Genomic DNA, 24,357 nt, shown 5'->3' with positions numbered 1-24,357 from the left:
ACAACGAGGCAGGGAAGGAGGAGAGCCCCATGGAAAGGAAATTTTCCCCCTGACTGAAATTCCACAAACTGTCGGAAGCTGAAGCAGCATATTCCTCTGGGGAAGTGGTGGTGGAGACACGTGACCACAAACTGTGGTGGTCGATGGGCATTGGAAGGAAAAGCAAGTGGGAAAAGGCATTGAGGAAAGTGACCCTGAGATGGGGGGGGTCAACCCGAATGGAAGCAAGAGATGGAGAGATCTTTGCACGTTAGCAAAGAGGATGGGAGTTATGCACCACATGCAGACTGGATCCTAGAGAAAGCTATTGACCTGATGGAAAAAACCCTTGGCTCTCTAAGGGAGGAGAAACCTGAGTCCTGCAGCCACACCAGCACCTGGAGCTGCAACTGGAGAGACAGTGGGGGGGGGGATCTGGAACCTGTGGGCATCTGCTGAACCCAGAGCTACCACCTCAGCAGCACCCAACCCCCAACGACCCGCAGATGGGGATCAGGATGGTGGGCAATACTGCCAGTGGTGAAGGCACTGATCCATTCAAAGACTCCTGCCTCTGGAAGGGGGGAGCTGCCACACTTGGGGTCCTCAGTTATATGGAAAAATACAGATGGGACATCCCCAGTGACAAATCCCGCATCTGCATTGAAATAGCGGAGGCAAGGATGAGAGAGGCGACGTCATCAGTTCAAAAAGGTTTATTAACATAGCCCGGACAAAAGACAGGACGATTACAACGGCCTTATATAGGCAACGGTACAACAAGTTGACGAATCAGGGGCGGGTGTTTTCCCGCCAATGGACCCTGTGCCAATAATCAGCTGGCAGCTTTTGACATTTCCCCAGTGATAATGCATGCACGTTGGGCTGGGGAAATCCTGTCAGCTGGCCGCCCAAGCATGCCGGGGTCGGGATTATCCAGCCGGCATTTTGACAGCTAGCGCCTGTCAGAATATGCGTCTAGGTGCATGCGCCATTTTGACAGCTCTGCGGCTGCCGCCGCTTTGACAGTCCACAGCTTCTACTGTTTGACAGCTCGCGGACTAGGGCGCATGTGCGGCTTTTGACAGCTGTCAAAGCAGCCACGTGGAGTGGTTTTGGCAGCTCGGGGAGCGCGACTGCGCGTGCGCGTTTCCTTTGACAGCTGTCAGTGCGGCCACGTGGAGTGTCCTGTGACAGCTGTCATTTGTGGAAATACGCTGCACCCCTTTCCCCCCCCCTTGGTTTAAACAATATAACTTAGAACAGTTTTTTTTTAACTTGTGTTTGAACGTGTTGGCGTGCTGCCGGCCCACTCGAAATCCATCAGGTAACCAGGGGGTCTTTTGGGTCGTGTGGATCTGCGGAGTGGCGGTTCCTCGTCTATCGCGGCAGTCTCCTCGGGGGTCTCGGGTTGCAGATCGGGGGGTATTGGGGCGTTCTCGGGGTGATTGGTGCTGTGGGGGGTTGGGAACTTCTGCGGTTGGTTCTGGCGTGGTATTGGTGGGTGCCGTGGGTCGTAGTTGGTCTGCGTGTCTTCGCAAGGTGAGCCCTCCGCCGATGTTGACAGTGTAGGACAGGGGGCCGGTCTGATCGAGGACTACCCCCTGGGTCCATTTATCCCTTTCCCCGTAACTGCGGGCCCAGACACTTTGTCCTTGCATGAATGTCTTTGATGGCGGAGTGTCGGGTTTTTCTGCGGCCGGTCTGTCTGGGTGGAGTCTGTCGAGACGAGTCACCAGCCGTCGACCGCATCGGAGTTCTGCGGGGGATTTCCCGGTGGTGGACACGGGTGTGGTGTGGTGAGCGAGGAGAAATCGGGCGAGTCGGAGGTGCCAGTCTCCGGTGACGAGCCTGCGGAGGGAGTCTTTAGTGGTCTTCACCATGACCTCTGCGAGGCCATTACTTGACGGGTGAAAGGGGGCCGATGTCGCGTGCCTAATACAGTTGCTCCTCGTGAAGATCTGAAAATCACGGGAGGTAAATTGAGGCCCGTTGTCAGTGATAATTACGTCGGGAAGACCGTGGGTCACGAAAACCCCTCTTAAGGCTTTGATGGTGGTGCTTGTGGTGGTCCTGGAAACCGGGAGAACCTCCAACCACTTGGAATAGCTGTCTACTATGATTAGAAAGGTCTGTCCTTGGAAAGGGCCAGCAAAATCGAGGTGGATTCAGGACCAGGGGTTTTTTGTGGTTTCCCATTTGTGTATGGGAGCATGGGGGGGGGCTGGTCTGGTTTGCTGGCAGAGATAGCAGCTGGCTACGTGTTCTTCAATGTCCCTGTCAAGTGAAGGCCACCATACATAACTGTGAGCTAAGGCTTTCATCTTTGTGATGCCAGGGTGACCTTCGTGTAGGGTCTGGAGAACCTTGGTTCTGTGGCAGGGTGGGACTATCACCCTGCATCCCCAAAGAATGCAGCCTAAGTGGGTGGTGAGCTCGTGGCGTTTTGTAAAATAAGGTTGGATGGAGGGGTTGGGGCAGGAGGATTGCCAACCTGATGACGCCCAGTACAGGATTCTGCTGAGTATTGGATCCCTGCTGGTGGCAGAGGCAATGTCCCTGGCTGTCACTGGGCATTCGGAGAGCTCCTGTATGGCTAGTATATGGGCTGCTTTGGCTGGGTCTGGGTCTATTTGCGGCAGAGGGAGCCTGCTGAGGCCGTCTGCATGGGACATCTCTTTGCCAGGCTTATAGATTAACTGGTAGGAATATGCGGACAGAAATGTGGTCCATCGCAGCATGCGAGGGGACAAAATTTGGGGCGTTTGACGATCCCATGTGAATATTCCCAGGAGGGGTTTGTGATCTGTGTAAATGGTGAAGGGTCTGCCGTATAGATAATCGTGGAATTTCTTGATTCCAGCTACTATGGCCAGGGCTTCTTTATCGATTTGAGCGTAGTTACGTTCGGCCCTTGAAAGGGTCCTAGAGTAATACGCTATTGGGGCTTGGGTGCCATTGTTTAAGGAGTGGCTTAGGACTGCCCTGATGCCATATGGGGAGGCATCGCAAGCGATGCATAGGGGTTTGGTCTCGTTGTAGTGCGATATGGTGGTATCGCTGGACAGTAGTTGTTTTAGCCTATTAAAACTGTCGTTATGCGTGGTGGTCCATTGCCAGGGGGCTCCTTTATCTAACAATCTATGGAGCGGCTCTGCTATTGTGGCTTTACCTGGTAGGAAAGCGTGGTAAAAGTTTAGGAGTCCTAGGAATGCCTAGAGCTCCGTTTTATTTTTGGGGGCGGGAACGGCTTTAATAGCCTGGATTTTTGAATTAGTGGGGTGGATGCCTTTGCCGTCTATCCTATAGCCGAGGAAATCTGTAGAGGGTACCCCGATGGAACATTTCTCCCGTTTAAGCTTTAAACCAGCTGCCCGGAATCTGCTGAGGACTTCGTGCAGTCTGGTTGCTAGCATGTGGGTGGAGTCGCCTGCGATGAGGACGTCATTGAAGTATGGGCATACTCAGGGGATACCTTTAAGGGTGCGTTCCATGACTTCCTGGAATATTCCAGGTGCCACGGATATGCCGAACTGGAGGCGGTTTACTTTAAACGCCCCTCTGTGTGTGACTATAGTTTGGGCATCTGCGGTCTCTCTGGTTACAGGGAATTGCAGGAAGGCATGTGCCAGATCTAATTTGGCGAAAACGGAGTCGGAGCCAATTTCTCAAAGAACGTCTCTAACAGAGGGGACGGGATATGTGTGAGGGTTCAGTGCGCGGTTCAGGGTAGCTTTGTAATCTGCGCAGATTCTCACGTCTCCGTTGGGTTTGACAGGCGTCACAATTGGGGTTTCCCATGTGCCGCTGTCAGTGGGCTCCAGGACTCCTAATGCGACTAAGCGGTCTAACTCTTTATCTATTTTTTGCTTTAGCGCAAAGGGGACTTTCCTAGCCTTGATTCTAATCGGTCCCAGCTCGGGTTTGAGCTTGAGGTCGATGGGTGGCCCGTTGTATTTGCCTAGTGAGCCATCGAATACATCTGCAAAATTTTTGCAGATGTATTCCAATGACTGGGGTTGGATGCAGTTTGTCCCCTCGAGGCGAATGCCCAGTGCCTCGAACCAGTCCAGTCCGATGAGGCTGGTCCAGGGTTGCTCAGTTATTTGAGCTACTAGGTTCCCTTTAAATTTTTTAAATTCGACTCTTAGGTTGGCCTGTCCTTTTAAATCTATGGGGGCACCCTGGAAATCCGCTAGCAGGACTTTCAAGGGTTGGATGGGGATACGGTGTTTGGATTTGGTTGCTATTCGTTGGAGCGTGTCCCCTGACAGGATGGAGACGGAGGACCCAGAGTCGACCTCCATCATTCAGGGGACTCCCTGAATCTTGACCCAGGCCCTGACCTTCGCACGGGTGAGGTGATTGACGGGGGATTTGGATAGGGAGAATACGGAACCTACAGACCCCTGGGGAGGGCGGGGGAAGTCAGTCCTACCTGTGGGGATCTCGTCAAGGTCGTGGAGGGTCTCCCGGTTTAGACTGCGACAAGCGGAGCGGATGTGGCCGGTCTTGCCACAACCGTGACACTTCGCGTTTCTAAATCGACAGGTGGCCCTGGCATGGCCCCCGCCGCAGCTCGCACACTTTGCCCTGTTGCCGGTCTGAGGTTTCTTCGCACTGGGGTTTGCTGGCCTGTCTTGACCGCGATTTCTTTCGCGGCCGGCGACCATGCGATTGAAATGGGAGAGGATTGCGTCGACCCCGGAGTCAGGCTCCGGAGGCCCTTGGTTGAGCTCCCGAGCTTGGTGGACGGATGCGCCGGGGTTGTCGCCGAATGCCTGGGGCTCATCGTGGTGGCTATCCTCATATGCCATTATCTCTAATGTGAGCTCTACGAGGTCCATTGTGGGTCTTGCCACAAGCTTCCTCTGCAGGCGCACGTTTTGGAGGCCAGCGATGACTTGGTCTCGTATTCAGTCCTCCAGGTCTGGGAAATGGCATTTCCGGGCGGCGTGCCGTACTCCAGCAATGAAGGCGGTGGAAGGCTCTCCAGGTTGCTGCCGCCGGTGAGCGAAGTAGAGCCGCTAGTACAGCTCTGACCGCCTCGGCATGAAGTGTTTGCTGAGGCGATCTGTGAGCTCGGCGTAGGGCACCGTGGCGACCGGGTCCGGGCTACAGAGTCCAACAGCGATGTCGTATACCGCCGGCCCGCTGAGGCATAGGAGCGCAGCGGCCTTGTGGCGGTCCTCGGTGATTTTATTCACAAGGAGGTACCCCTCGACTTGGCCCCAATGTGACTCCCAGCCTTCCGGGTGTCGGACGTCGAACTCTCTCACATGCCCGAGATTAGCCATGCTGGGTCTGCGGTACTGTGGCACTAGAAGGTTTCGCTTGCCCCAGTCGGTGACTTAGCTCGTGACTTCAGCAATTTGACTGGGACAGCTTCGCCTCTAGGCCGTGACTTCAGCTAGTACCGGTATCCCACCTTCGTCGCCAGGTGAAATAGCGGAGGCAAGGATGAGAGAGGCGACGTCGTCAGTTCAAAAAGGTTTATTAACATAGCCCAGACAAAAGACAGGACGATTACAACGGCCTTATATAGGCAACGGTACAACAAGTTGACGAATCAGGGGCAGGTGTTTTCCCGCCGATGGACCCTGTGCCAATAATCAGCTGGCAGCTTTTGACATTTCCCCAGTGATAACGCATGCGCGTTGGACTGGGGAAATCCTGTCAGCTGGCCGCCCGAGCATGCCAGGGTCGGGATTATCCAGCCGGCATTTTGACAGCTAGCACCTGTCAGAATATGCCTAGGCGCATGCGCCATTTTGACAGCTCTGCAGCTGCCGCCACTTTGACAGTCCGCAGCTTCTGCTGTTTGACAGCTCGCGGACTAGGGCGCATGCGCAGCTTTTGACAGCTGTCAAAGCGGCCGCGTGGAGCGGTTTTGACAGCTCGGGGAGCGCGACTGCGCGTGCGCGTTTCCTTTGACAGCTGTCAGTGCGGCCACGTGGAATGGCCTGTGACAGCTGTCATTTGTGGAAATACGCTGCATGCATTGTGCAATCTGCCCTGGATGGACCGGCCACAGACATGTTCTGTTCCCCCCTCCCGGAGTACAAACAGACAAGACTAGCAAGAGTTAATCCTACAGACTTTAGTTAATTGCCTTCTGATAAGGCCTTGGCAGCAAAATAGGCTCGTTACCTCAAACTTCAGCTGGAATGAGATAACGTGTAAGTAAACAGTCGAGTAGCAGATGTACAGAAGCGTTGCCAAGAATGCAGACCAGGGTTTCAAACACAAAGCAGAGTTCCAAAGATGTGACCAGAAGTTGTTTAAAATATTGTTTGTCACAAAGTTCTGAGAGCAGCCACACCCCCTTTATATCTTATGGGGTGTGGCTCAATGACTCAGCTACTCCCTGGCCCTTCTACCCAACCTATGTTGCTGCAGACGCGTGGCCCTGCATTTTTCTCGAGGGTCTAGCCATGACTCATCTTCACCTGGCTGCTCCCCGGCTGTACCTCTTGGCCTCCAGATGGAGACGGAGGCCGTGCCAGAGAGGAGGGCCCCAGAGAGGGAGGCCTTGCCAGTTCCTCCCCATCATCCTTAGAGTCCTCTTCCTCGGTTAGGACAGGCATGGGGGTCGGGGCCACAACAAGACTGGGTGGTGAACTTGCATGACTCTGATGCTGCAGAACTCAGTGACTTTAACTGGTTCATGTCATCCTTCCTTATTGAAAAGTTTTATAAAAAGTTACAATATTATCCCCTTCCCAAACCCAACCCTGACCCCCCCTCCCCCACTTCCCAAAGCCGATTACAGGGTTACAAATATATAGTAATCATAATCTAACTAACATTAATCAACTATATAAAAAAGCAAATACATAATACACTTTAACCTGCCTTTAACATAATTACCAACACTCTAAAATACCCAACTTCTAAAAAAAATTAAATTATAACAATAACAATCTAAAATTTACTCATAAGCTAAATGGAACTTTTTAGTCCCATATTTTTTCTGAATATAATCTATCCATCTTCTCCAAACCAAAATGTATCTCTCTTGTGAATGATCTTTCAAGTAAGCAGAAATCTTAGCCATTTCTGCTAGATTTGACACTTTAAGCGTCCACTCCTCTATAGTAGGCAGACAATCCTTCTTCCAATATTGCCCTACCAATAACCTCGCAGCTGTTATCAAATTCAACATCAAATTAATTTCTTTAGTGTCACAGTCTGTAATAACACCCAATAAAAATAATTGTGGGGTAAACTTTGTCTTTCTCTTCAAAATCTTTTGAATGTTCCACCAAATTTTAATCCAAAAAGCTTTTATATTTCTACAAGTCCACCAAATATGAAAATAAGTAGCATCCAAACTGCCACATCTCCAACATTTGGGTTGCAAATTAGAATACATACAAGACAGCTTTTTAGGATCCAAATGCCATCTATAAAACATTTTATAAAAATTAAGTTTATAAAGTTTTGGGCTTGAGTAAATTTTACATTTCTAACCCAAATTACCTCCCATACATCCAATGGAATCGGTTCTTGAATATTTTGAGCCCACTTTACCATGCAATCTTTCACCAATTCCATTTCCGAGTCCAATTCTATTAAAGCATTATAAATTCTCTTTATGTGCGCTCGAGTTTGATCTTTGATCTGTTTTACCAAATTTTCATCCATCAACGTCAAACCAACCTTCTGGTCTAACTTCCACCTGGCTTGCAATTGAGTATACTGGAACCAAGACTGTACAATATTTTCTTGTTTTAACTCAACTAGCGACCTTAGTTGCCAGTCACTCCCTTCCAATCTAAGTAATTGCTTATAAGAAATCATATCCAAATTCACACCCATAGATACCCCCTCTATTGCGTGTCCAGGAATCCCCCAAATTGGTATTTTATAATTTAACTTATAATAATACTTTTTCCAAACACGTAATAAAGCACTTCTTAAAATGTGAGATTTAAAAGCCTTATCAACTTTTTTATCATAAATCAAATATGCATGCCAACCATATAATAAATCCCATCCCTCAAGATAAAGTATACTTTTATTAGTTAAATTAAGCCAATCACTAACCAATGTTAAAACCACTGCATCATAATATAATTTCAAATTAGGCACCTTAAGTCCTCCTCTTTCCCGAGCGTCTTGTAAAATCTTAAGTTTAACTCTCGGTTTTTTCCCCACCCAAATAAATTTATTAATACCTTTCTGCCACTCATCCAAATTAGCATCTTTTTTCAAAATAGGTATCATTTGAAACAGAAAGAGAAACTTTGGTAAAACATTCATTTTAAGAGCTGCAATTTTTCCCAACAAAGATAATTGTAATTTTTTCCAATTATTTAAATCCTTTTGTACTTTTAACCATAACGTCTCATAATTATTCTTACATAATTTCACATTAGAAGCTGTAATATATACCCCCAAATATTTAACCTTTTTCACAATTTCATAGCCTGTCAATTTTACTAACATATCCTTCTCATTCATAGTCATATTTTTAGATAATATTTTAGTCTTATTATTATTCACCTTAAAGCCCGAAACTTTCCCATATTGTATTATAATTTCCATCAAATCTATAACCGATTGAATCGGTTGAGATAGTGTAACAACCAAGTCATCTGCAAATGCTCTTAACCTATAATCATTCTGTTTTATTTTTATTCCCTGTATTTTAGTTGATTCCCGAATTTTAATCAATAAAATCTCCAATGTTAAAACAAACAATAATGGTGACAGGGGACACCCTTGTCTTGTACCTTTTTCAATTTTAAATGCATCTGTTAATCTCCCATTAATTATAATTTGCGCCGATTGTTGTTGATATATGGCCTTAATAGATTGCAGAAATTCATCCCCAAAGTTCATCTTTTCCACAACTTTCAATAAAAATTGCCAATTCAATTGATCAAAAGCTTTTTCAGCATCCAAAAATATCTATGCTGCAGGGACTTGGTTATTCTTATCCAAATACTCAATTAAGTTAACTAATTGTCTTACATTATATTTCATATATCTTCCAGTTATAAATCCAGATTGATCTGTATGAACCATCTGTTTCAAAACTAACATTAATCTATTTGCCAATATTTTTGCAAAAATCTTATAATCTGTATTTAAAAGCGATATAGGTCTATAATTCTTAGGCTGAGTAAGATCTTGATCCTCCTTTGGGATCAACAATATAAAAGCCCTTCTCCAAGATGGAGCCACCTCCCCTCCGGCCTGGATATTATTAAATAGTTCCTTTAAAGGTTCTACCATCTCTGTAAGTAAAGTTTTATAATAAATTGCTGTTAAGCCATCTGTACCCGGAGCCTTACCCACTTTTAACTGCTTAATTACTGAAATAATTTCTTCAGAACTGATTAAACAATTCATCCCTTCCCTTTGTTCATGTGAAAGCATAGGAATATGCGCTTCCTGTAAATATTTATCTATATCTAAAGTTTGTACATTCTCACTAGCATATAACTTTTGATAAAAATCTAAAAAACCCTTTTTAATCAAATTTTGTTGAAATGTTTCTTTGCCCTTATATTCTATTTTCTCTATTGTACGTAACCTCTGTTTTTTCCTTAATTGATAAGCTAACCACCTACCAGGCTTATTTGCATTACAAAAAGTATTATGCTTCGCATATCTCAAATTAGTTGCAACCTGATCCGCCATTAACATATTAAATTGCTCTTTCAACAAATTTATTGAAATCCTTAATCTCTTATCTAATGGATTCAAAATAAAAGCTTTCTCCTTCAATTTAATCTCTTCTTCCAATTCTTTATGTTTTTGCATCTGCTTACGCCTATGACCATTGTTCATATGAATCAAAATCCCCCTCATATAAGCTTTACTGGCATCCCAAACCATTTCAATCGGTGTTCCTTTATGCATATTCAGAACAAAAAACTCAAATAATGTTTACATTTTTCTGAAAGTACATCATATCTAAATAAATTTTCATTCAACCTCCAAGATCTTCTTATTCCATCTTCCCTAAATAATTCCATCCATACAGGACTATGATCCGATAACATTCTAGGAAAAATCATGACATTCTTGACCCTGGAAGTAAGATCACCAGTAACTAAAAAAAAGTCAATTCTAGAAAACAATTGATGCCTGTCCGAAAAGAAAGTAAAATCTCTATCCTCCAAATTCTGCTCCCGCCAGATATCTCTCAGTTCCAAGTCTTCTTTCAAATCAAAAAAACTTTTAAGCAATCTAGAATAGATAGAATTTTTAGAAGACCTCTTCTTGTCCTTATTTGAATCCAAAACACCATTCCAATCACCCATCAAAATAACAGATTTATAATCCAATTGAATTAGTTTATCATGTAAAAACTTATAAAACTTTCCTTGCTGTTGATTAGGAGCATATAATCCGATAATGAGAATCTTCTTGCCTTGTAACAATAGTTCAGTAATAACATATCTTCCCTGTGGATCAGATTCAATTAACGTAGCAGATAAATCTCTTCTAAAGTAGATAACCACTCCACTCTTTTTATCTGGAGCAGATGCTATAAAATGAAGTCCCAACTGAGAATTAATCAAGTATTTTTGATCTTTTGCACAAATATGAGTTTCTTGTAGGCAAACAATATCATTTTTATGTTGCTTCAAATAATGAAACACTTTCTTTCTTTTTTGTGGTGAATTTAAGCCATTAACATTCCATGTCAAAAGCTTTAATCGCCATCCTCAGTGACCTGGAACCTCTGGAACGCCACCTGGAGATCTGCAGTTGGTCTCTTCGGTCGCACCCCTCCCACCGGCTCCGTAATAACAGGGCCTTGTATCATAGGCCCAGAATCCATCTTCTGTTTCAATTGTTCCTTTTCTCTCTGTTTATGCGCCGCACGTGTCATTCTCTGGTCTTTTGGATCAGCCTTTAACATCAAACTCTGTTCAGTGGGTTCAGCCAATTGTGCCTCTCCAACAGACTGTGCTGATGCACCTTCAACTTGTTGTTTATCTTCTTCCACTCTTTTAGGCAAAGGAGATGGTGGTGAACCTGCTTTCAGGACATAAGTATAAAATTCTTTTGCCTTAGCAATCGTTTTAAGTCTATATCGTGTCCCTGCATGATTCACCACTATTCCAATAGGAATCTCCCATCTGAACTGAATTTGTCGATTTTTAAGTTCATCAGACAAAAAACCAAAATCCTTCCTTTTTCTCAACATCTTAGGAGGTATTTCTTTCAAAATTATAATATCTTGACCTGCAATTTGAAATCTCTGTTGATAGAAGGCCTGGATGATCTCATTTCGAAGTGACCTCTTAGAAAAATAAATCACCACATCTCTAGGTAAATTCTTCTGCCTCGCAATCCAGGAACTGACCCTGAAAATTTTTTCCACCTCCCTTGATAACTCCTTAGGATCCCATCCCAGGATGGGAGCAATGTCCTTAATCACCTCTTCCAGTAAATCCTCACGGGGGTTTTCTCTCAACCCTCTTATTCTCAGAGCAAATTCCATTTCTTTAAATTGTGAAATCATCACCTCATCCTCAGTTTTATCAATTTTATTTTCTGCTTTAGCAATTCTATTTTCAAGTCTTTCACTATTTTCCACAACCTCATCCACGTGGTCATCTAAACGTTCAATATGTGCAGCCAGCCCTTGAAATGCAAACAAAATGTCTTCTCTCATCTCTATTTTTAAGCTCAAGAGGTTCAGCTACCTCTTCCTTTATTTGTAAAGTCATTTCTTGTGCCTGCAACTTCAAAGCATCCTGCAGGTCTTTAAGTGTAAGTGCTGGTGGTGGAGGAGAGGGTGGAGGGGATCTGGGTTTTGCAGTAGGTTGAATGACAGGAGAAGAGATTGAGGTTTTAGAAACAACAGGAACTGCCTGCCGTCTTGAAGCCATTTTCACTTGCTACAAATCACTTTCTCTTATCACTTTCACTTTCCCTCTGCACTCCGGAGGGGAAAAAAAATCCAAAAAAGAGGAGAGGAACTCTTAATAGCAATGATAATAAGAAAAAGAGAAAAAATTCCAATATATTGTTTAAATTTTAACAAAGTCCTCATAATTTATTCTTTTAAAAAGAAAAAACATTTTGGTGCCATTTTTTTCCCTTTCTTCAAAGTCTAATTTATATATGGAGAAGATTAAAGCACCTCGAGTTAAAGTTTGAATACTTGCAACTTTACTCCTCCTGGTCAGCTCTGTCTGCTTTAAAAGCACTCATAAATCACTATAATCTGCAGATGTGGATGCAGCGTCTAGCTTCGCCCCTACGCGGAGCAAAGGCATCCTGGACTCGGAGAAAGCCTCGGACTCCGTGGGGGCTCTCACCCTCCGACCCCCAGATAATTCTGGGAGGTCTTGGGGAGCTCTACCACTATCCGAGAAAGCTCATCTCCCCCTCTTCTCCCGAAGGGAAAGTTTATGAGACGCGGAACAGCTGATTGTCACCGTCTCCACGGCTCCAACGAAACCTCAGGGCGGGCGGCCAGGAAAAAGCCGCCATTCGGCGCGGCGTGACCACCGGAAGTCGGTTCATGTCATCCTTGAGGAGGCGATTTGAGGACCCCTTGGCTGATCATAAGGCCTGGGAGAGAATCAAAATGGTGAGGCAGGGCAGATGGCCGGTCGCTGAATATACACAAGAATTCCAGGCCACTGCCAACCAGCTGAACTGGCCGGAAGACATCCTCCTTAGCTATTTCAAAGATGGGCTAAACTATGACCTGTATGATGCTTGCCTGCCTCAAGGAGGACCACACCACCTTGATGACTGGTACATCCTGGCAGAGGAGGCGGAGAAAGATCTACTGAAGAGGCACCACTCAGGGAAACCACTTCCCAAGCAAACACGCAAGCCAGCGAAACCACCAGCTATGGCTAAGAAATCAACATGCTGTTTCAAATGTGGGAGAGAGGGCCACCAAACCACAGAATGCCACTCAACAGCCCCTCAGCACAAATCAGACCCATCACCAGCCAGGAGTTCAGGGAAGTCCCCAGCCAAACCAAAAGAATCTGCCATGTGGGGGATAGAGGCTGCAGAATCTCAAACCTCTGCCAAGGAATGGGGGACAACTCTGGCCTACACCACAGGGCTGGTGGACACCTCAGAGGACAGCTTGGAGGGCAAAACCCTGTTAAGTGGATCCATTCCACCCATCCTCAAGACAGTGACTATATTAGCCCCCTCCATACCCAAAGCTGTTAAAGTGAAAGCCTTAATAGATTCTGGCTTCACCCACTGCCTCATTAGCCCAACGCTAGTGGGGAACGTGGGTATTCCGGTGAGGAGACTAAAGCAACCAATCTCCTTTGGCCAGTTAGATGGGTCCTTAGCGGGGGGGGGTTACCAGCTACCCTAGCCACCTAATCAGTTCACCTGTCCCTGGGGACCCCTAAACACAATTAGTGAAAATAATCTGTATCCCCTACCCCTCATGAAGGATATGCTATCCCACCTATCAAAAGGAAGGATTTTTACCAAACTAGACCTAAGAGAAGCATACCACCACGTTAGGATCAAGGAAGGGGACAAATGGAAGACCGCATTTAATTGTCTAGTGGGTTGCTATCAGTTCAAACTTCTGCCATTTGGACTGCAAGGGGCCCCTACAGTTTTTATGCAATCAATCAATGAAGTGCTAAGAGAGCACCTATTTAAGGGGGTCCTGGTTTACTTAGTTGACATCCTTATCTTCACTGAGACCAAGGAGGAGCATATTAATCTAGTCAGAGCGGTTCTAAAAAAGTTGTGGGCCACCCACCTATATGCAAAATTATCAAAATGTGAATTCCACCAGGGAAAAATAGACTACATTGGGTATCGCATATCCCCGCAGGACATCAAAATGGACCCCGAGAAAGGGCAGTATTAAAATGGGCACTACCCCACACAAGGAAGCAATTGCAAAGTTTCCTGGGTTTTGCAAATTTCTACTGCCTATTCATCACTTCATTTGCAGAAATAACCTTGCCCCCTCACAAACTTGTTGAAAATGAGGGGGGGCAGTGAAACCCAGCCATCCCCTGAAGTGGACAATGGAATGTTAAGCGGCATTGAGGCTTAAGAGGTTTTTCTCTACCGAGCCTGTACTGAGACATACAGATCCTGATAAACCTTTCGTAATACAGGCAGACGCAAGCGTTGTGGTGGTGGGAGCTGTATTATTACAGGAAAATGATGAGGGGGTACTGCAGCCATGTGCATATAAGTCCAGGAAACTCACAGAGACAGAACAACATTGGCCCATCTGGGAGAAGGAGGCTTACGCTGTGAGATGGTCATTACTTACATGGCATCATTTCCTTGAAGGAAATAAAATCCCCTTCCAGGTCTGGACAGACCACAAAAATTTGGAAGCACTAAAAATACCCAGGAAACTCCTAAGCAAGCCTGCTGGTCTCAGCATTTTCACCAATTACATTTCATACCTAAACACTTACCAGGGGGAAAGAATTTCCTGACAGATGCACTGTCTCACCTGCCACAATATAACAGCACATGGGCCACTGACTCTAAACCACTTATGCCGGGACAACAACTGGCAGTAACCACCAGGGCCCAAGCTAAAATGAAGCCACAGCTGGATAGCCAAACTGGCATCAAATTCCAGAAGTCCTTGGAAACAGATGAATGGTTCCAGAAAAATAGACATGTGTGCACAATCAAAGATTGTACATTGGGTGGGTGAGAAGTTATACATACCTGCCACCCAGAGGATCAATTTCATGCAATTGTGCCATGATACAAAATCACTAGAATATTTTGGGTTTGTAAAAACCTTACATTTAACTAAAAGGCAATTTTGGTGGCCATCCATGAAAAAGGACATAGAAAGCTATATGGCCAGCTGCCAAACATGCGTGATGGCTAAGAGGCTGCAAGGAAAGTCATCTGGACTGTTACAACCAATGGTGAACCCCTCAGAAATATCCATGGACTTTATAGTGGAATTACCAGAAAGCAGTGGGAACACTGTCATCTGGGGGTTACGGATTTGTTTTCTAAACAGGTACGCTTTATCCCTTGCCAAAAGATTCCCACCGCAAAAACCTTAGCGAAACTATTCGTGCAGCACATTTAGAGACTGCATGGGGCACCTCAACGCATCATATCTGATAGGGTAGTACAATTTACATCAAAGTTTTGGAAGGATTTTTTATTCCTCTTAGGAACTACTCGGGGACTAACATCTAGTCATCATCTTCATGGGAACAGTCAATCAAAACGCAGGAACTCTGTACTTGAGCAATATTTAAGATGCTTTATTAATTTCTAACAATCAAATGCTTACAATAACGCAGTCCACTCCAGCACAGGCTACACTCCTTTTCAAATAGCCACCGGTCAAAATTTCAACCCTATGCCAGAATTAATCCCAACTGAACCAGAAATCTCATCGCTGAAAGAATGGATGGCACAATTGCAAAACACCTGGCCAATCGTTAGGAAAGCTTTAGACGAAGCTAGGCAAGCATACAAAGCACAGACAGACAAGAAGAGAGTCTATCCCACACTATTCAGGGTAGGAGAGATGGCATATCTATCCACAAAATGCCTAAAATCTCTACACCCCTGCAAAAACCTGGACCAAAATATATAGGACCTTTTCCAATTAAAAGAATCATAAACCCAGTAACAGTAGAATTAGAACTACCCAAAAACCTTAGGCAAATACATCCAATCTTCCACTGCAGTTTGCTAAAAAGGGAAACACAGTCACCCTTATGGCTGAAAACACCACCACCACCACCTCCAATCATGGTTGAAGGAGAACAATACTTTGAAGTAAAAGAAATCCTAGATTATAGAAAGTATCATGGGGGGATTCAATATTTAATAGCTTGCAAACATCTTCCCTCCTTAGAAAACGAGTGGGACAATAAACACCACATCAGAGCACCAAAGCTGCTAAGGAGGTTTCATACACAGTACCCCAACAAGCCAGGTTAACAATTATAATTTTGTCTCCTGTACAGGTGGATCTCTCCCATCTTTAAGGGGAGCAGGATGTCAGAATCCATTTACTCTCTTTTCTGTGCAAACCCAAATTTCACCTCCCAACACACCCTTGGATTCTGCCATTCCCAAGGAGGAGAGGGAATAATCATGGGGGGTTATTGCTTTCACTTCCTTTCCTTAGATGTAACTTTTTGTTTATTCCGCCTGCCTGCTATCCATCACAATAAGAGCAATGAGAGGCATTTTCCCTCTCATCTTAAGGGGAACTAAGAAAGGGGGTGGAGAAAAAAACCCTCCGGAATCTGGTTTGTTTCTCCGGATGGAATGTGAGGGGATATGAATGATTTTGCTATGAATGGACTGATATTCTCCTTTTCCCATGTTTTCCGGAACTTGGCTGATCCGGAACTGACCGAATGAACTGTGGGGTGGGGCTTGCTTGGGGACATTTAAAAATATCTATCTGTGAAGGGATTTCTCAGATCCTATCTATTAAACTCTCTATTTTCTATGTCTTAGTAAAAGTTCCTGCTTGGATAACCTTGCCTCCAAGAGTCTTTCTTTCTTAAGATGTGGATGGAAGTGGGTTTTGACAGTGAGAGACGTTTTGTACAGTATGGGCCTGCTTGTACCCTTATGGACAGTCTAAATTTTTAAGTGAACTTCCTTTATCTAACAGTCATAAGTATTTTACATTTCTTTTTTGATTCAGTTGTTTTAACACTTTTACTAATTTGGTTCATAGTTCACATTTCTTTAGTGATGTGCAATCCTTTATGAGAAGGGATTCTCTATTCTCTGCATAGAGAATACTGTTCTCATGGAACAGTAAAATAAGAAAAGAAAGAAGCTCTAGCTAGGTATCACTTTGTAAAGAAAGGCCTTGGGGTAATGTGTTATCAGGATCTGGATTTCGGGGACATTAACATCACTCCCTTGCCATGGATGAACCACTTCTTGATGTTAGATTTCTCCACAGCCACACACCCTCACTATTCAATCAGCTCACTCCAGGCACCTGATGAACCCAATGCAATTTCAGAGGGCACAGGTTTTTTTTCCTGAAGCTGTTGCACTGTTTGGCAGAAGCTTTCATTGCAGCTTGGAATGAACATATGATGGGAGCCATAGACCAAATCCCATCTGTCCTGACTCTCTGTGTCCATGGATCTCAAAGAGCCTTATGGCACACCAAGTGTCTCAGAGAGATGAAGCAACATAAGAGACACCTAGAGTGCTGCTGGAGGATTACAAAGAGTGAGGCCAACCAAGCACAGTTAAAAGCCTTCATTAGGCTTTACCTTGTGGCAATAAGAGTGGCAAAGTGTTATTACTTCTCTTGCTCATAGGCAACCAGCAACCTCTTTCAGGTAATCAGATCTCTCCTGAGTAAGAAGGAAGTGGAGGAACCCTTGCAAGAATATTTTCAGCATCTTTTAGATAAAATCGCTCGACTTCACTCAGAATTGGACTCTGACTGGACAGACTCCTTGGATGTGATGGAGACATGTCTGAGCCTTGGGAGTTCAAGCCAGTTACTCTTGAGGAAGTGGACAGGATCCTTAAGGCTGTGAGTTGAGCCACCTGTGTTCTGGATTCATGCCCCAGGAGGTGGCATATGGTTGGATCCAAACTGTGATTAATGCCTCTCTGCAGGAATGGGTGGTACTGTCTGCCTTGAAAGAAGTAATAGTACACCCTCTTCTTAAGAGGCCATTCTCTGGATGGGGTGGTACTTCCTCAGATTGAGCTGATGTGCAAATTGGGGATCCTCCTGAACTTAAGGCTCCTGCTTGAGGAGTAGAGGGCAGCCATGGCAAGGGGGTGCCTTTGGTGTGCCAATTGTACCCTTTCCTTGATCAGGAGGCCTTGTTCATGGTCACCCATGCCTTGGTCACTTCCTGTCTGGATTACTACAGCACACTCTACATGGGGCTGCCCTTGAAGGCCACCCAAAAATTTAAACTGGTCCAGAATGCAGCATCAAGCAAAGTAATGGGGCCCTAGGTTTGCCCATGTAACACCTCTGTTGTGTGAACTGCACTGATTTCCAGTTTCAATGTGCAAATCAAAGTGCTGGACACTAAAGTGATGGCACAGGACAGGTTACCTGAATTACTGCCTTTCCTATCAGGTCAGATGGGGTGGGCATGTTCCTGGTTCTTTTCCCCAAAGATAGGAAGTCCCTGCCTTGTAGAACATTTTGTCCCCTTATATTAGCAGGCATCCATCCTTTTAACTTTCCACAAAACCTTAAAAACTGTTTTTTTCTCCCAAGTGCTGGGAGATTAGATTATGGTATGTTAGCATGGATTGGCACCAGGTTTTTGTTATTTTTGATATTTTAAGTTTTAACTAGTTGTGTTTTATAGATTTTAAATAATTTTATATAGATATATATTTAATCTTTGTTTGGAAGCTGCCCAGGGTTGACTGAAACAGTATAAGTGAATGAATGAATGAGCAAGCTTTATTTGGGCATACTCTTGAGTTCATAAAAAAATAAAAGTGTGATTTAAAGGGCTGCTACAATAGATAAATACTGGTTAATATTGTCTCATTATTTTGTTTACAGTACAGTGGGCTGCTTGCAAGACAAAGCTGGGATATGTGGCACCCAACACTGGTTGCAGAGGCCCTGTTTGCTATTGCAAATATTTTTAGTTCTTTGCGTCTAATCTCATTATTCACTGCAAATTCTCACTTGGGACCACTACAGATATCTCTTGGAAGAATGCTACTGGATATTTTAAAATTTCTCTTCATCTACTGTCTTGTACTGCTAGCTTTTGCAAATGGACTTAACCAGCTATATTTTTATTATGAAACAAATGAACCTAATCGCTGCAAAGGAATACGCTGTGAAAATCAAAATAATGCATTTTCAACGTAAGTTACACTTTAAAAAACTTTATTTTATAGCATGTTTAAAATTGCATATTTTATCTGTATCCTTTTTCTTTTCTCAGAACTGCAATGATAAATAATCTTTACGAGAAGGTAGAATGATATTTTAAAAGTTTCAATCATAAGCACCATTTTGCAGTAATAATATAAAGTGAACTACATGAAAATGTATGAAGGCCAAAGTTAAATAGGTGACAGTATGAATAATGCAGATAGTCTGAACGTTGATGCTGATGAAGCCACTTTAAGATACAACAGTCCTACAAAGGAAAAGAAATTACTTTGAATTGGAAGCACTGCAGGGAGCAGTTTAAAGTGGTTTTCCACTCATCCCCCTCCTTGATTCTGATCCAGTAATATGCCTCTCATAGGTCTAACTTGGAGAAAATCTTCCCCTTTGAGAGGTGGGGCAGCATGTCTTTCATGAAGGGCAAAGGATATACACACAGCATTCAAACATCTGTAATCCATTCAGAGATGAAGAGACCCATCTTTTTTCTCTTGAAATAACACTGGAAATAACATTTTCTGTCTAGCCGGTTGAATGAAACTGTGTGCCAAATTTTTATCTATAAATTTGTGCAGTTCTTCTAACTCTCAGGGGGGTCATTGAATAGAGCTTGGGTTTGGGCTCCAGGGATGATTTCTATGTCATAGTCTGTGGAACAGTGAGGGGGTAGTTCATCAGAACATTTCTCACTAAAAACCTCAGCCAGATCCTGGTACTCTCTGGGTATGCCTTTTGGTTCCTTACTGCTAAGTGCTGCCACCACTTCACACTTAGGTTTTACTCTGGGGCTGTGGCGGCCATTGGGTGAAAGGTGTTTCTCCTTAGGGAATCTCAATCCTCCTGTTCTCCAGTTCACCTGTGGGTTCCATTTTTTAAACCAGGCCAGTCCTAGGACTAGGGGCCACTCCATGCCAGGGGTCACTATAAAAGTCAAAGTCTCAGTGTGGCTCCCCTTGGTTAAATTCATGGGTACCATGGTGAGGGTGGCCGTGATACCCCTGCAATAGACCCATCTAATTGACAGAATGAGATTGGCTTTTTTAGTCTCTTTACACAAACCCCCAAATTTCCCACCAGGGTTATTAAACATCTTGTGCAGCCAGTAAGACCAGTAAGGTCTTCAGGGCTACCTTCTCCATGCCTGGAATTAAAAGTTCTATGGACATAATAATTGGTGGATGGGTCCACTTACCAAGGGTTCATCATCGTAGTTGCTGTTGGACGTCTCTGGACCCTTCTCCGGTGGGGTCGGAGTTCCTTCTCCCCATTTCTCAGTGGGGTGGAACTCCATGACCTCAGCACTTTTCATCACCGTCTCCCTGGGACACTGGGGGGGGGTTGATGGTTCCCCCCAAGTTGGTCTCCTTTTCTCACTGGAGTTTTTAAATAGCATTCTTCAGCTCGATGGCCCTCTTTGCCACACTTTAAACAGGCAGTTGAATGCGGGGTTGCTGCCTCTCATTTCCTCTCTGGTGGAGAACATCTCAATGCCTGGCTGAAGTGCTGATTCCAGGCTTGGTTGATCTCTGCTTCCTTGGCTAGGATGAATGGAGATGTGCAGAGGCTCCTCAGGCAATGCAAGCATAGTAGAGGTCATCATTCAGCACATCTTTAAACAGCTCACTAAGATGTCCGCTGGCCAGTTGAGAAGGCAAGCCAGATCTTGAAACTCTTCAGTGTATTTGGCCAAAGGGTGTCAGCCCTGCCTGACCATCTTAATGCAATCCCAAATGGCCAAGGGATCTTCAAATCACTGCCTCTGTGCTGCCATGAGGCAGTTGAAGTTGCAAAGTTTGGGTGTCTCAGCTTTGTGCAGGATCACCATCCACCAACCCACTGTACCTTCCAGTGCCAGAGTAACGACCCTGATCTGGGTGCCCTAACTAGGAAGTTCTCAGCCACACTCCTGCATGTAGGTAAGGATGTGGGCCAGGAACAACCCCAGTTGCTGAGGGTCCCCATCAAACTTTATGCCCAGGGGTTAGTCTTATGCTCTGGTCGGTGAGTCCCCCTTCTTCGAGCTCTGTGACTATTACCACCAGCTGGTATGGCCTGAATTGGGATCATTGCTACCATTGTGGCCCCCATGATATCAGCGATGTTGGCGCCTTTCTCTCCCCTCTCCCAGCCTCCTCCTCCAGTCTCTCTTCGACCTCATCTTGGCAGGCATCTGCCTCTTCCTCTTTGAGGTTTTTGAAGGCCTCCACCATTAGGTTTATGGCTTGCTTTAGGAAGCGATCAGCTCAGGTCGGCACTTTGTCCTTTTCCTTGCTGAGGTTAAGCAAACGCTCCATGTCTCCACCCCAGCTTTCGGCTCCTGCAGTCATTGGTTACTTTCCAGGACCTCCCTTCCCAGTCCTCCTTTTTTCCAGCGCTGATTGACCATCTCAGCTTTGACAGGTTCTCCCCATTTGCAGCCTTGTCTCCCAAGTCAGAGGAGCTGTCACTAAGGCAAGCCTTCAGGGAGACCTGTACCTAGTGCTCAGTCTCTTCCCTCTCACTGCCATGGTTAGACATCATGTGCACGGTCCCCACAGTAGGGGTTTTCTTCCCTCTGGGTTGGCCATTTTGCAGATCTCACCTATCTCAATTAATTCTCCCAAGAAAGCAGACCTCTTGAAACTTGCATTGTTTCAACAGGAACTTTTATTGGAAGTTATTGATAGCAGGAGAATAAGGCAGGATATAAGGATTTCCCGCATGAAACATTACATTAAAAGAGCCCTTTCAAACCCCTCCCCAAATGACCAAATGACTGGTTTGATTTGAACCAATCCATAGGTGTGGGAAACAAGTGATAAGGTTCTGTTCTCAAGGCTCTCCACAGCTCCTTCCCATCTGACTGGAGATAAGGCAGATGGCCAAAGGCCCATTCCTTCCTCCTTTCACACCCCAAGTAAGGTACTTCAAAGAAGATGCTGGTAATGACCTATAAAGCTCTAAATGGCTTGGGTCCGGATTATCTAAGGGAACACCTGCTGCCGGCATCAACTTCCCATCGTCCTGTGCGCTCCCACAGGGAGGGCCTTCTTAGGGTACTGCTGGTCAAGGAATGCCGGCGGGTTATCCCCAGGGGAAGGGCGTTCTCTGTGGGTGTGCCGGCCCTTTGGAACCAACTTCCCATGGAGCTTAGGACTGCCCCCGACCTTCGCTCATTTCGCAGGGACTTGAAAACTTGGTTTTTTGAGCTGTCTGGCCCAGACTGAGGGGTTTTAATTATTTATTAATGGGGTTTTAGTTTAAATTCAGGGACTTAATTTAATCTTAGTTTTAATTGATTTTAACTTTGTATGTTATGTATTTTTAATTTTTCCCTGTAAACCGCCCTGAGTCCTACGGGAATAGGGCGGTATACAAGTTTAAATAATAAATAAAATAAATAAGATAGAACAAAACAAAACATTGTAGAAGATACATAGGTCACTTTCTAAGCACAAGCCTCCCACCTCCCAGCAGAATGGCAGAACTCAAAAAGGAAAGGCATAGGAAAAGAAATAGATTGAGGGTCTGACAGGTACTCACATTGATTCAAATACTAAAGTTATCTTGACTCCAATTTAGTGCTATAAATTAACATTTACAACTGCTATGTTAAAAGTAAATTATTTATTATTAATGAACATTAAAAGCTGAACTTGATTTATAATGCTTTAAATTTATATTTAAATTTCTGTTGCTAAAGCAGTCCCATGGTGCTTTTCCAAAAGGCAACTGGACTTTATGTAATTTTTTGTAATGTTTTGCTTCTTATCCAATTCTGTTCTAAACTGAAGTTTGGAACAGTTCAGAATTTCAGTTCTGAAGTCAGAACTGAAGAAGATTCTTGGATGAGAAGCAAGAAAAGCACGTTACTAAAGCATTTTCACATTCCACTCCAGAATCAGTTTTGAGATTCTGAAGAGAGTGTCGGACTTGTCCTGACTAAGTTTAGGAAAAAAGAGCCTTCAACTGCATTCATAGTGAAAGGAATACTTTTCCAAATATAAATGGTTACAAGATAGAAAAAACAGATCTGAAGTTTGAGTGTGAAAACTGCCCACTTACTTTCCCCTTTCCTATATCCTCCCCCCTGACTATCTCCCTGGTGTCCAATTGGATTCAACCAAATTGTTTTAGTAACAGTCCTGATGATTGGTGAGCTTGATTATGATTCACATTTCATTCCCATGGTTGTGATCCTGGGGTCAGTCAGCTAATGTCTCTGATAGGCACTTGAAGTGGTTTTGGTTTCATGTCTTCCCTCCCTACTTGGTAGCTCCCTCCCACTCTCCCCCAGGATTCATGGCAGTCTGGCATTGGCAAAGCTGTGATGGGGAAAAGCAGGATTGAAGCACTGACATTCTACCCCCTCAAAGAAAAGGCTAGTCCTAAGAGAGGAAAAGAAAAGAAAAGAAAAGAAAAGAAAAGAAAAGAAAAGAAAAGAAAAGAAAAGAAAAGAAAAGAAAAGAAAAGAAAAGAAAAGAAAAGAAAAGAAGTGGTTAATGGGTCATTTCAGTGGGGTTTGTCAGGGTACAGGTTATCTTCAAGTTATGACAGTTTACTTAGTGATGGTTGAAAATTACAATGACATCCCCAAAAGTACCCAGTTGCAAAAATTATAACTGTTGCAATACTCCTGTGATCGTTCACCCTCATGAGCAACCATAAAGACACTCAGCACACCCCCACACATGTATTCACCCACCACTATTTCTCCTCATCCATCCTGCCCCATCTGTTCCTCATAGATATTGGGTCTGTTTTGCCAGCCGAACCGGTTCCACATGCTTTACTCTGCTGTCCCCACCCCACTCTGATTGCTGGCTTACCTTTCCAAGATCTCCAGAGGCTGGCCTATGAAAGGAGAAGGTTGCTGCATTGTCGAGCCATGTCACAGAGTTCTAGAAGCAGGCTGGCCTTTTCCAAGATGCCAGCAAAGTCCCAGCTTTCTTCCCCAGCATGGGGGAGGGAGAACCAACAGCCCTTTCTTGTAAGCTTCTCTTTTTTGGCCAAATTAGCATAAATAGTTTGAGAAAGAGCGCCAGCAAGTGCTTTACCTCCAAATGCATTAGCAGGGAAACTTTAGGAGAAAAAAAAAGTCTTTGCTTTTCTAAGTTGAAACTCTTAGCAAATGCAGTTAAACTTGGGAGGTGGGGACAAGAAGTGGTTAATGCTTTAGAAGCATTTCATTGGCTTTTTTAGCATAGATAGAAGCCAGCCCGTGCAACTGTAGTTTGGGGGAAAGCAACAAGTTTGTTTTCCTTTGCAAAGCTTGTAACATGAAGCCTTTCTTTGCTTCACCTTTAGGCTTTTTCTGCATGTATTTGTTGGCTTACAAGCTTAAAATACTGTGCCCACCACACCTGTTTTGGAGATAGTTTCCAAGGTGTTTTTAATGCTTCTAGGTTCTTGTAATCCATGCACACCTCAAAAGGAGTGTTGCTCCGTTCTAGAAAATGTTTCCTGGTGAGAAATGCTGATTGCACCACATAGGCTTCCTTTTCCCAAACCACCCACTTATGTTCTGCATCTTTTGGGAGGTATAGGCACCAGACTGC

At 44.5% G+C, this 24,357-nt stretch overlaps 1 protein-coding gene across 1 annotated transcript in view; it reads left to right on the top strand.

Annotated features, from left to right (window-relative positions):
• Positions 1–24,357, top strand: part of TRPC4 (transient receptor potential cation channel subfamily C member 4) — a gene marked incomplete at both ends in the record, with an annotated part of 235,661 nt that overhangs the window by 108,337 nt on the left and 102,967 nt on the right. The window contains 2 exons of the mRNA XM_083354460.1: positions 17,767–17,895; positions 18,479–18,792. Of these exons, the coding sequence (XP_083210586.1) occupies positions 17,767–17,895; positions 18,479–18,792 (443 nt within the window). The remainder of the gene's footprint in view (positions 1–17,766; positions 17,896–18,478; positions 18,793–24,357) is intronic.

The sequence above is a fragment of the Vipera ursinii genome (assembly GCF_947247035.1).
Source record: "Vipera ursinii genome assembly, chromosome: 2".
NCBI lineage: Eukaryota > Metazoa > Chordata > Lepidosauria > Squamata > Viperidae > Vipera > Vipera ursinii.
This window is presented reverse-complemented; position numbering and strand designations above follow the sequence as displayed.